The sequence below is a fragment of the Sesamum indicum genome, linkage group LG9, assembly GCF_026168435.1.
Source record: "Sesamum indicum cultivar Baizhima isolate 11 linkage group LG9, ASM2616843v1, whole genome shotgun sequence".
Classification (NCBI taxonomy): Eukaryota; Viridiplantae; Streptophyta; class Magnoliopsida; order Lamiales; family Pedaliaceae; genus Sesamum; species Sesamum indicum.
In genome coordinates, this window is record NC_142665.1 from 18,782,306 (window position 1) to 18,794,482 (window position 12,177).

The following is a 12,177-nucleotide window of genomic DNA, read 5'->3' on the forward strand; positions in this document are numbered from 1 at the left end:
CAATTTTATTTAGGGATAATTACACCCATCTTCTCAGATTTGATGTAATTGCGCATAAACTCCATGTGATTTGAGAAATTATATTTAGCATCCATGAAGTTTGCTTGTATCTAACAAATTAGTTTCTACGTTAGTCAAAATTTATTAAACTTGTTAATATTAATAAAAAAAACTAAATAATTTTTTTTATTATTATTTTGATAATTTTTAGCAAATTCAATGAATTTTGACTAATTGATGGACTTATTTATTTGACGAAAACAAATCTCAGGGCTGCTAGATGTAATTTCTCAAATTACAAAAAATTTACATATAATTATACCGATCTTTATAAAATGGGATTGTAATTATCCCTTTTATATGTGAAGAAAATATAATGCATGATCATTAAACATTTAGAATTTGAAAAGGAAGTATTTGCATGCGAAGCAGTCCATCTTTTAAGAGATTGGGAAGGAAATTTCATTACAATTAGCATTGGATATGCCATGAACAATAAGGCTCAATTTTGGGTTCGTCTTTAAATTGCACAAACACATGAAATATGTGATCTTGCAATTGAATCTAATTCCATCTCTCTAATGTATTGACGTGACAGTTTCTGAATTGAGCAAACTTAAATTTTGGAGAATTTCTTCGAAATTGTCAGAAATTTTTGTCGCAAATTGATTGAATTGACATCACTCTCCTTGATAAATGAGAGAGATCGAATTCAAAATCAATTTATCCTCGACCCCTACTCCCATTGTACTAAAAGAAAAATAAATATGGAATATACCTAATATAATAGTCATTACATAGGTCCGGATCTAACATGTCTCTTGAATCAATGGATCCCTCGACCTGAATACATTGTATCAATCCCAATGTTCTAAATGGGGTTGGAACCTGACCTTTTTTTGTGTGTGGACGTATTTTTATTTGAATGCACCTGAAATTAAGTGGAATATGCATAAAACAATAGGATGCATATTAAAATAAGAAGCATTAAACTTGAACACCATCTTCAAAAGTTGTACAGTCCAGCAAGATGGGCCCTAATAACAGTGGTAAAGGGAGCACATTTAGATTAAAGAATTTAAACTCTATCAGCCCAACTCACTTGGACTTTACCATCTCCACAAGTAATTTATCCTCTGGGAGGGAGTGGGGTAGTGGATGCACCTTATTTTACGTGTGGTTTTAATTGATTTTTAGAAATTAAGTATTATTTTTACATTTAAATATATATAGTATTTGTAATAATATATATTTTTATTAAATATAATATAAAAATATCATTTCACTTCATTTATTTCTTATATATGTATTGACTTCATTTAGTGTTTAAATAAATATGAATAACAATTGTGTTCACTTTACCCCATATATGGAAAGTAATAAAAGTACAAAACAATTATTAATTTTTTCATTCATAAACGGTTACTTTTGTTCAATGATTATAATTCGAAAATAATTTTTCATTACAATTAGATCATTTTGATCGTGTATATATATATATAACACTATCCCTACCCCTTATAAGTATAATTATATGGGAATGTTAAATGATGGTAAAAAATAGAAACTTATATAACTTTTTTGCTAACGAACATTTTTTCTAACCATAATGAAAGCAGGTCAGATATAAACAAAGAATTGTTGGAGAAGGTCTAAATATAATATTGAAACTTCTTCGGAACAAAATGTAATTTCGTATTTTCAGAGGAATCTAGGTGTAACTAACCATTTCTTTTGTTGAATTGATTATTTAATGAATTATCAACAACCACCTAAATCAGCATTTCTTAGCTAGTAATAATTTATTTATTCAATTGAATTATTGTTACTTAAATTAATCGGACATGCCCAAACAGATCAGGGAATTATTCAATTTTTGTTGATTTCATAAATCAATTAGCACCATTTTCACATTTGGTCTGATCCATCTTACAAAACCTTTAGATGCCTGATGCCTCCATATCCATCCTCTGTTGAAATTCAAGGGGCTGGACTTTCTCCCTGACAGTTGATCAGCGTATGAAAACTCCACCCAATACACATACTCAGAATGAAAAAGGAGAGATAAAAAATGATTACCAGGAACATGGGCTGAAGAATCAAACAGAGATATGTAACCAGAAGTCAAGAATTCAACCATGCTTCATAGGAATAATGCAACGACAAAGGCGGAAAAATTTAGCAATCTCAGTTTACTCCAGGCATATAAATGAATTTATCCAAGTCACCCTTTATTCAGATATAATTACTGATGATGATTTATCATTATTAGTACAAGCAAACTCAACAAACAGCTAGTAACTATAACAAACAGTGTGAATCAAACCGGTATCAAAAGCGAAAAAGGGGCGATATAATTCTCCGCACGACTATTTCCAGAGCCAGCATCAGTTGAAGATACGCATTGGGTTGGTGCTGCTTCAAATGCTGAGCTTTATGTATCATATGTATCCCTCACTCATTGCACAAAAATCTGACCTCCATTTCTTAGGAAACCTTGAATAATTTCCAAGATATCATCCACTTTCGAGTTCAAGAAAGAACTTCAGGATTATCTCCTCACTCCAGGGTAGCCACCGAAGACAGGTTATTAGCAACAATCTGGTAACCATCTCCACTGTCATCATCTTGTTCATCCTCTGCATCATCTTCTTGGTTTTGATGATCACTGTCTCCATATTCTCCTATCGACTGTTGTGGTTGTTGCTGCTGTTGGTGTTGGCCCATCATTTGCATCAAAATTTGTTCGGGCTGCAGGTTACAACCACCATTATCTGAGTTGTGTTCAGATTTCTTGGACTTCTTTGCATAAAGAGACTCGAGCATGTTAAAATATGGGCATGTTTTCGAATCCTGGGGCCTCTTCTTGTTGCTCTCTCTTACTCTCTTATAGTACTTGTTTATATTCTCCCATTTTTCTTTACACCGCTTAGCACTTCTATCGTAACCAAGCTTCTTCATACAAGTTGAGACTTCCTCCCACAATGGCCCTTTTGGTCCACTATCTTGGTATTTCAAATCAAGATCAGTTTTAAGCATAATCAAAGCTTCAACTTCTGCTTTCGGCCATCGTGAAGAACTCGTCTGAATAGCAATCTCACCAGCACTATGATCTTGTTTGTCAGCGTGCATAGAAGTTTCGCCAACACCATTATCTTGTGAATAACCTTGTTGTTTCTCCAAAATATTTTCTTGTTTATCAGAAGGTTTGTCAAACAATGGAGTCAGAATTTCTGACATCTGCAATGGGAGCGTCTGCTGTGTTATCTTTTGCAAGAAAGCAAGCACCGCTGCATCCTTAGCCGCTGTAATTGCTCTTTCTTGGGCTAAAAACTCTTGTTCTCTCTTTATTCTAGCCATTTCTTGCACTTTCCATGCTTCTTCTCTAGCTATTCGATCTTTCTCACATTTTTCTATGGCTTCTAAAAACTTGTTTTGCAAATCCTCTTGCTTTTGCAAGACATCCTTCATCAACCTCTCAAAATAGTCTACTAGTTTCCTCTTTTTCCTAACACTCCCTTCGGAATCTTTCCCCGAGGAGGACGCAGTGGATGTGGAGGCAGACATGAATTCAGCATTGGGATCTTGATTTGAACAAGGAATAGTAAAATCTTGACTAGAACTTATGGGCTTCGCCATCACTGATGTTGTCGGAGTTGACGTTGCTATTGCTGCCGTTTCCATTGCATATGAAGGAATTTGGTTCAAGGGAGTTGATGGAACCGAGAAGTGGCCATCCAAAAGCTCTAATTGCTCAAAAAACCTATAGTTTTTTCCATTCTGCCGACTGGATCTGCCATCTTTGGTTCTCTTGTGATACTTATAGATGTTTTCGAATTTCTCTTTGCATTTCTTGGCGCTTCGATGGAATCCAAGCTCACCTAATTTCCTGATAACAACAAATCATAAACTACATTGACTCTCCTCTTCTCGGCTTTAGCTAATCCATAAATGAGATCAATAGAAGTACAACACACAGATGCTTTGAACAACCCATCCATTTCAATTAAACAAAGAAAATTGGCCAAAACCCACAAATCGAAAAGGCCAGCCAACTCAAGTAATACAAGTGAAGTCAACAAAATTACCACAGATACAATGAATCAAACAGCTGAAAGGCAAAAACCAAATCACTCAACCTTTACAGCAAAGCTAGTTGTTTAATACCATAACTGCCAATTCAAAACATGAAAAGCAAATTCAACCAAAACAGAAATTAAACCAGAAGAAGGAAAAAAGAAAAAAAACCAAAAGGGGTGACAAGAAAAAGCGAAATGAAAACGACACCTGGAAACTTCATCCCAGAGAGGAGCTTTAAGAGTGGAATCACGAAATGCTAGGTCCATATCAGACCTTATCTTCAGCAAAGCTAAAGTTTCCTCACGCGGCCACCGATTCCCAGCTGAATTCCGGTCACCCTCATCACCAGCACCGGCGCTGCCGCCCTCATTCCTGAGCTCCACCGCCACCCCATCTGAACCTGAGCCACCACCACCGCCAGAATTCTCCAAGAAAACTGAACTATCCAACATCACTTCAACAACTTAACTCGCCCAGTAAAGCTCAAAAATCCTCCAAGGTGAAAACTGAAATCCAACTTTTCAAACTTTTCATTTATTTTTATCCCACCAAATTTCTTTGGTGAAGAATTTTTTCTTTTTTAGCAGTTAAGGTAAAAATATTGTCTGGGTTTTTTTCTTGTTTGGGACTGGTTTGAATTTCTGAGTTTTAGTTTTTTCTTTCCCAATTTAACCACATTTTTTTATGGATTCTTTTATTCTTTTCAGTCTCTGTCTCTCTCTCCTCTGTCTCTCTCTCTTCCCCATCAAAAATATGAAATATTTAAACAAAAAGTGGGGTGGTGAAGTTAGGGTTTCTTTGGGTGGGATAAAGATAAGAGAGGGCAATGTTCAAGTAGGGTCCAAGATAGATAACACCAATGACATGTAACAAATCTATTGGTCCAAAAAGTGCAATTTTCAAATTCTCATTTATTTGACTTTTCATCCAGCCAATCAAATCTTCAAGTATGGAAGCAACTTTCGTGTGACCATTTTGGGATATTAGGAAAAGTTGAAGGTCAAAAAAGAGAGGTTGGAAATTGGACATGGATTTTAGGCTTTCAACCATATAAGACGTCGGCAATAGCTCCTATTTTTGTGACGAAAATAAATTATAAAAAAAGTCATAGTTCAATAATAGTAAAAATTAGTAGTATTTAAAAATAGAAAGAACACAAAAAACAATATAAAAAATATTTCAATATTTATAATTTTATCAGAATTTGATAAAGAGTTATTTAACTTTTTCTTATTTAAATTAGCTTAATTTAGACGGTAAAAATATAATACTCGTAAATTAAAAATAATTTCTTCAATATCGGTGAGCCCTAACTCAATCGTCAAAAGTTGAAGCCCCAAAACTATTTACGGACTATTATTCTATTTCAATAATAGTTGTTATGTTATTTTAATAGTAGATATTATTAAATAACATTATCTCGTATTAATATTTAATATATAATATTATAATTATTAATAATTATTATAAATTTATTTTTAAAAAAATAATTCATAAATTTCAATATAAAAACTTATTTTGAATAATAAAATAATTATAATAAAGGGTTGCAAATTCACCCTGAAAAGGATAGAGATGATAAATAGTAGCAAGTTGTAATTTGTATGGTTGTGTTTGAAAGCTAATATTAAATTCCAATGTTTGGCCCACAATTCAATTTTCAAAGTTTTCTTTTTGTATTTTCCCACTAGCTATGTTTTGTTTGCCTCTTTTTTGCTATAACCAAATTTCAAATTCAAAAAATTCAAAAAAAAAAAAATGAATTGTATCTGCACTTCGGCATCAATTAAAAGAATCGGTATGGCTCGAGATTTGGCAAAAATATAATAAAAGCGTAAAAATAAATATATTTAAATTCTTAATTGAAAGGAAAATAGTATCATAATTAATTTTAGAAAAATGATTATAGTGTTTGAATTTAGAATTTTATAATTAAATCTTGAAATTAATCTTATCCTTAACGTCGACGAATGAATTAAGAAATTATTTGACAAGCGCGATGGATAATAAGATGAAAAATAATTAAAAATAATATTACAAACTACATATCCTATAGTTTTTTTCAAAACGTGATTTCGATAAAATTTAATTCCGAAAGAAATTATCAAAAATTGGATCAAATGGTACAAAAAATTAAACTCATTATAGAATTAAACGTTTTTTTATTCATTAGATATATATATATATACGCATATTTTTTTATTCATTAGATATATATATATACGCATACCACGAATATCCCACGCACCCCGCAATTTTCATTACCAATGCAGGTATTAATACAACAATAAGTAAGTAACAATCTACAAATAATTATGGCATATCAAACAATTATTCTGTCATTATTAATTTTAAAAAGAGGCATATTCATGTGTTTTGTAAATTCTTTTTAATGAAATAATTAAAATATATGAATGCATCATACGTGAATTAATAATTAGCACCACAAAATTGGTTGGTTGGTAGGTGAATAACAATTATTTTGGTAAATCAAAGTTTGTACTTACATGGAATTATTAATTTAAAATACTAATTTTTGAGATCTGAGATCTAAATCTTTAGGTTAAGCTTTAAAAAATTAGTACTCAACCACATTTGTTGGGGTCTAAGTCACAAATGTGCATTTAACCTCTTCATATTTTAAACCCACCTGATATGGAGATCAGATTTATCAAATGTGTGGATATTTGTCTTACTTTATGTAAATTTTATTATAATTTATTTTATAATTCTTTATTTCGATGATGTATTGTTATCGTTTCTACTCAAAAATCAATTTCATCTTCTGTTCAGTTAACGTATAAAAACTACGGACGCAACAGGCTTTTTTAAAATGGAATAAATGATGTAATATTTATAAGCACGACATGCACATATCGAACGAAATAAAAGATACAATAAAATTTGAAATAAAAAATTTCGATAAGCCAAATATGTAATCCCAGAAAAGAAATGATTATCTCGATACCAAAAATTTATACAAAATCATTATTTAATTTATGAGTGAACGTCGATTCAACTTAATTAATCCATAGTATTTTTAGACGAACTTTTAAAAATTAATGGATTTTAAATTCTTCCCTAAATAGTCTAATTCAATTTTTTTTAAAAAGAAAATAGTGGATAAAATTAATTAAGATAAGGTAATGATTAGGGCATAATTAGTGAAATGGTTGGGAAAATGTATACGTAATGTAAGGAAAGGAAAGCATGTCTTTTTCACATTATTATTATTATTATTCCCAAAGAGTAAAGCATTTAACCCCTTCCATTATTTCAGGAGAGGCGGTGAGAAGGGAAAAAATCTAGCTGTGCTCTGCCCCACACGGTAATGGTAAGCCCTACTGTTGATTGGGACCACCCAATTCTTTTTCACTTCTTCCCATTTGCCATTATCTCTTCTTTTTTCCTTTCCCTTTATTTTTTTTTGTTTTTTTTAACGTGGAAGTAAATTTTAATTTTGTTTTAGGTAAATTAGTTGGTTCGTTGTTTTGAAATATATTGTTGATGATTTTATCCGATATAATGCTAAAATTATGAATGTAGTATATTATTTGGCTGGTTTTATCGTATTATGATTATTTGTTATTACTGTATTTTAGAGATAAAGTCTACGTGCCAGATAAATCAATAAAGTTGGGTTGCGAATTTGATGGCGACTATGAAAATAACTTCTAATGGTTGATCTGAAACATTTTAAGTCGAGAACCCTCGAGAATGGATATTAAGGGGTTCGATAGAGACTTACCCTAAGTGATGCATTCATGTAATGAGTGTCGTGTTTCATTGACGACAGACATGTAATGTCTAAAGATTTTCATATATAATTGTTAGATCAGTAAGTATTAAAGAAATTAAAATTAAATAATAAAAGAAGGATAAATTTTGAGGCAAGCTCACGTGGCTGCCCACCCACTTAGCCACTAATAGTGGTGATGGATATAAGTAATTAAATTTGTAGTCACTACACACTGTTAATACAAAATGTGAAAGAAAGCTTTGTACTGCATTTTAACACCATTTTCATATGCTTCCAATGTTTGACGTTTCAAAATAGATGAGAAATTAACACATTAAACTATTTGCCGTGTTTGGTTTTATTTTTTACTTATTTTGGTGTGTTCAGTGAAAATAGAGAGAAAAAAATAAAGATAAATAAGTATGTGTATCTTTTGATTTATTTTTGAAGATATATAAAATAAGTATGGTATGTTTGATGTTGGTTAGTGAGAGACAAAAAGTAATGTTCATTGTCGAATCATGTCTCTTTTATATATATTTATTTATGTGCGTATGAGTATGTATATAATTCCTTTAGTTTTAGGGTCTACAGGGCCTATAATTACTGTACATTTATTTGAACCAAAACAAATGAGACATTATTTCAAAATATCTCAAAACACCACAAGAATCCCCAAAACAAATCAGGCCAACACATGTATTTTTCAGACATGGGCCAAAACTGAAACCAAATACTATGATTAATTTTTATATGTTATATTGTTCGGTTGGTAAATTTATTAAACATAATTTTTACTATTTGAGTTCATGTTTAATCAAAAAAGTTAATAAATTTGATTATATATAAATTTGTGATTAGTGAAGTATTTGAATTAAGGATGTTATGGCTAATTAATTAAATTACTTAATTTATTAGATGTAGTTATTATTATAATTGACTTATTCTAGTTAATCTATTTCCAGGTATTTAATTATATGTATGGGATTTAGTTATTTGTTATAATAGTGAGGAGGTGATGAAAAACTAATAGAAATATTATAAAGTTATATTTGAAAAAAATTTGAGATTTTTAGATAATTTAATCCAAAATTGTTATTAAGAATGGTAGCTCTAAAAAAATGAGGGGTTTAAGGAAATAAATTTCTATATTTAACCTTTTGTTTGATCAGCTTAACTGCTTCAGTATGTTCATTAGTCCATTCTGGTAGATTCTTTTTAAGTCTATGCTGTATTTTGAGCAAGATTCTTATTTTAATTAATTAAAAATAATTTTAGATAATTATAATAATTATTATATTTAAATCAATCTATAACTTATAATTATTATAATTTCGTAATATTTATATTAATATAGATATCTAAATTTGAAAAATATAATTTAGTAATATTTTATGTATTTTGATATTTAATATAAATATATTTAAGGATAAAAGAGTTTGTATTTTTACAAGAGATGAAAATGAAAATAGAAATTTAAGAAAAAAGTCAAATTTAACCATTGTAAAATTTATTTATCTATCTTTTAAAAGATACTCTTTTTGTGTTTTAGCAACTTTGGTACTAACTAAACATATCATTCCAAAAATTCACTCACTTTCCTAAGTAAACTAATCCATTAAATAATCTGAATTTATTTCATATTCAACAACATCCTTTTATATTTTTATACTTATTAATTTATTTAATTTTAATTAATATCATTATTTTTATTTATTTATTTTTATATTTTAGAATAAATTATTTATACTCAATAACAAAATTAAGTATTTAAACAATCTGGAATCTGGATTGATTGAGATTTTATAAACAAGTTTTAAATTATTATTTAAGTCTGACTAAACGTGTAAGTATTTATCTTACGTACTGTGAGTAATTAATTTATTATAATGGGAGTGTATTAATTAAATTATTTATTTTTTAATTTATTAATATTTATATTAATCAACGTTTGATTAAAAAAAATAAAAAATAGATTCCAAAGATGAAGATTCTTGGCAAGAGAAGTGGATTCTGGGCTGAAAAGGATAAGTGGGCCTCTTCAACTTCTTTATGGGTACTTCTTGCGGGCTCTTCTCATTTCGGGTCTAGCTTTTCACCACAGAATCTTGATTTCAACGCTTAAAACCCACGCAGGCTTCAGCTTGCTGCACCCCGGCACCAACAGCAATACAGAGATGGCGGTGACCAGGCAGCATGTTGAAGCGACCCTAAAATCGAAGCTCAATCCTTCTCATCTTGTAATGTCTCGTTTTTGTTTTTGTTTTTGTTTTTGTTTTCGTTTTCTGTGACATGTTCATGCTGGTGACTGATTGATTCTGGAAATTTCCGTTTTTGTGGTTTTTGAAACGGGAAGATTACTGCGAATTATTCATGACGGGGTTTCTGTTGATCGTTAATTTTCGCTGTTTTTTTGTCTGGGGTTGCGACATTTGGTTTGTTTTGGAGCTTTTTAGTTGCCTTTTCTACTTGTGGTTTGATGAGGTTGGGGCAAGTGTTGATCACTTTGTGTTGGGAGTAAGGATCTTCTTCGTTTTTGATCTCTTTGGGTGTGTGTATGTGGAAGAGGGAGAAAGAGAGATGTTTTTCACTATAGGAGAACACCGTTTGAGATTAGGGAAGGATATGACCTGCATAGAGGTCGGTAATCTTTCATCTTGTTAGCATGGAATTATCCTGCTGGACCTTGTACTTGGCGGAGTTAAATGCTGCCAAAAGATTTATTTCATGTGGACTGGGAATTATTCTTAACTTATTCAAGATCAATGTGTGTTAATAAATTTGTAAATCATATGGCCATCGCCAAAGATTAGTTCACTAGTTTAATGCCGGCTTTCTGAGTTGGAGGGTTTTCTATGTGAAACTATGTTTTGATACTCAGGGAGCGGGTTATATGAGGGATGCTAAGACTTGAAAGCAGTGATTATGGTTCTATCTTTCCCTAGCTTCATTGATAGAGGAGTTACTGTTCAGCTTAGAGCTTAACTATGTTTCACATTTGATACCGTGAATATTTATGCTGGATTTGTAATTGTCGGCTCCATACATTGTATGCAGAATCGTCCATTCAATGCTGCAAGTATCACTCTTGAATTAATGTTCTGAGTATGAGGTTGTTTCTTAAGCGAATAGCAAAGTTTAGGCATTAGCTTGCAGAGAGCTTCATTAGAGTTAAAGGGCTTTAGTTAATCTGTGGGGATAAAAAAGAGAGCTGTTTAGAGCCCACTTCAAGAGATATTACTATCTGCTTATGCTGTTGCCACCCTTGAGATGTTCTCTTCATCTTTTAATTGAACTTATGTTCTAAAAAATGAGTCGATCTAGTGGATATTTTGCATGTTCTAGCTCCTGATTTTTCTTCTCTATTTTCATGTTCTGGTCTGCTGCATCAATTTCAGGATGTTGTCGACACGTCTGGGGGGTAAGTTCATATCTTTACACCATTTACCTGGAGCTTTTATAATGATTCAGACTGTTAAATGTCATCAAAACCTATCTTGTTATCAGATGTGGTGCGAGTTTCTCTATTGAGATCGTAACAGAACAATTTGAAGGAAAACGACTGCTGGAGAGGCATAGAATGGTAAATGCTGCATTAGTGGAGGAGTTGAAACAAATTCATGCTCTTTCGATAACAAAGGCCCTGACCCCTGAGCAGTGGAAACAACAAGAGGATAAAAACTCGCAAGCATCTGCTTGAATATGATTCACTTGATAAACCTATTACGCATTTAGCATGTTGCTCTGATTTCTCTGTTTCATGCTTCGTAATGTAAGTTTGTGTTTCAAATCCTAACTGGAACTGCTACTATACTATCAGAGACCGTGTTTGCAATTTCCCATGCGTTTCATATTGCGGGATGAGCATAAATTCTGAGAATGAAAACAATGTCTCTTCATCAGCTTGGTTTACAGTTGGCAAGTCATTTGGCATCTGGTTCTAAATACTCTGACACATGCGCTTGAGATCTATATACTCTACGAGAAAATGTCACTGTAATGTTGGATGGACATGCAATTCATACCTCCTCATTGGATTGAGGAGGGCATGCGTTGTATCTATGAAATCTTGTAACTTGCATTAAAAACAAAAAGAAAAAAGATCTGAGTTATATGGGCCCCATATGAACCAATCGTGCACAAATGAATCAAGATTGTTGAGGAATTCTTTCAAGATTACTACATGATTAGCTGTTGTTTGTGCTACTATGATCCATAATTCCATCTTGATTAGGCTGTTTGTGTTACTGTGATCCAAAAATTCCAACTTTTTTCATCTAGATTGTGGCTGTTACTTCAACTTTAGGTGATAAATGGTAAAGAATTTCTTTCTGCAGTGGGTTAGTAAGTAATCAATT

At 31.5% G+C, this 12,177-nt stretch overlaps 2 protein-coding genes across 2 annotated transcripts; one reads left to right on the plus strand and one right to left on the minus strand.

Moving 5' to 3' along the window:
* Window positions 1-2,206: 2,206 nt before the first annotated feature.
* On the minus strand, window positions 2,207-4,839 carry LOC105178128 (trihelix transcription factor DF1). Its single transcript, XM_011101501.3, has 2 exons — window positions 4,288-4,839; window positions 2,207-3,889 (listed from the first exon to the last, which is right to left on the minus strand). Exons 1-2 carry the CDS (start codon window positions 4,530-4,532, stop codon window positions 2,560-2,562), a joined length of 1,575 nt encoding a protein of 524 aa, XP_011099803.1. The 5' UTR covers window positions 4,533-4,839; the 3' UTR covers window positions 2,207-2,559.
* Window positions 4,840-9,899: 5,060 nt separating this feature from the next.
* LOC105178127 (BolA-like family protein) lies at window positions 9,900-11,721 on the plus strand. Its single transcript, XM_011101500.3, has 3 exons — window positions 9,900-10,059; window positions 11,218-11,240; window positions 11,327-11,721. The coding sequence occupies exons 1-3, from the start codon at window positions 9,997-9,999 to the stop codon at window positions 11,517-11,519; spliced, it is 279 nt and encodes a 92-aa protein (XP_011099802.1). The 5' UTR covers window positions 9,900-9,996; the 3' UTR covers window positions 11,520-11,721.
* Window positions 11,722-12,177: the final 456 nt, after the last annotated feature.

Bases quoted from the DNA above. Each gene is read 5' to 3' on its own strand.
- LOC105178128 (XM_011101501.3), bottom strand. From the start codon at position 4,532: ATGTTGGATAGTTCAGTTTTCTTGGAGAATTCTGGCGGTGGTGGTGGC. The intron at 3,890-4,287 runs GTGTCGTTTTCA...TGTTGTTATCAG, and splicing joins CTCTGGGATGAAGTTTCCAG to GAAATTAGGTGAGCTTGGAT.
- LOC105178127 (XM_011101500.3), top strand. From the start codon at position 9,997: ATGGCGGTGACCAGGCAGCATGTTGAAGCGACCCTAAAATCGAAGCTC. The intron at 10,060-11,217 runs GTAATGTCTCGT...CATCAATTTCAG, and splicing joins AGCTCAATCCTTCTCATCTT to GATGTTGTCGACACGTCTGG. The intron at 11,241-11,326 runs GTAAGTTCATAT...TCTTGTTATCAG, and splicing joins GTTGTCGACACGTCTGGGGG to ATGTGGTGCGAGTTTCTCTA.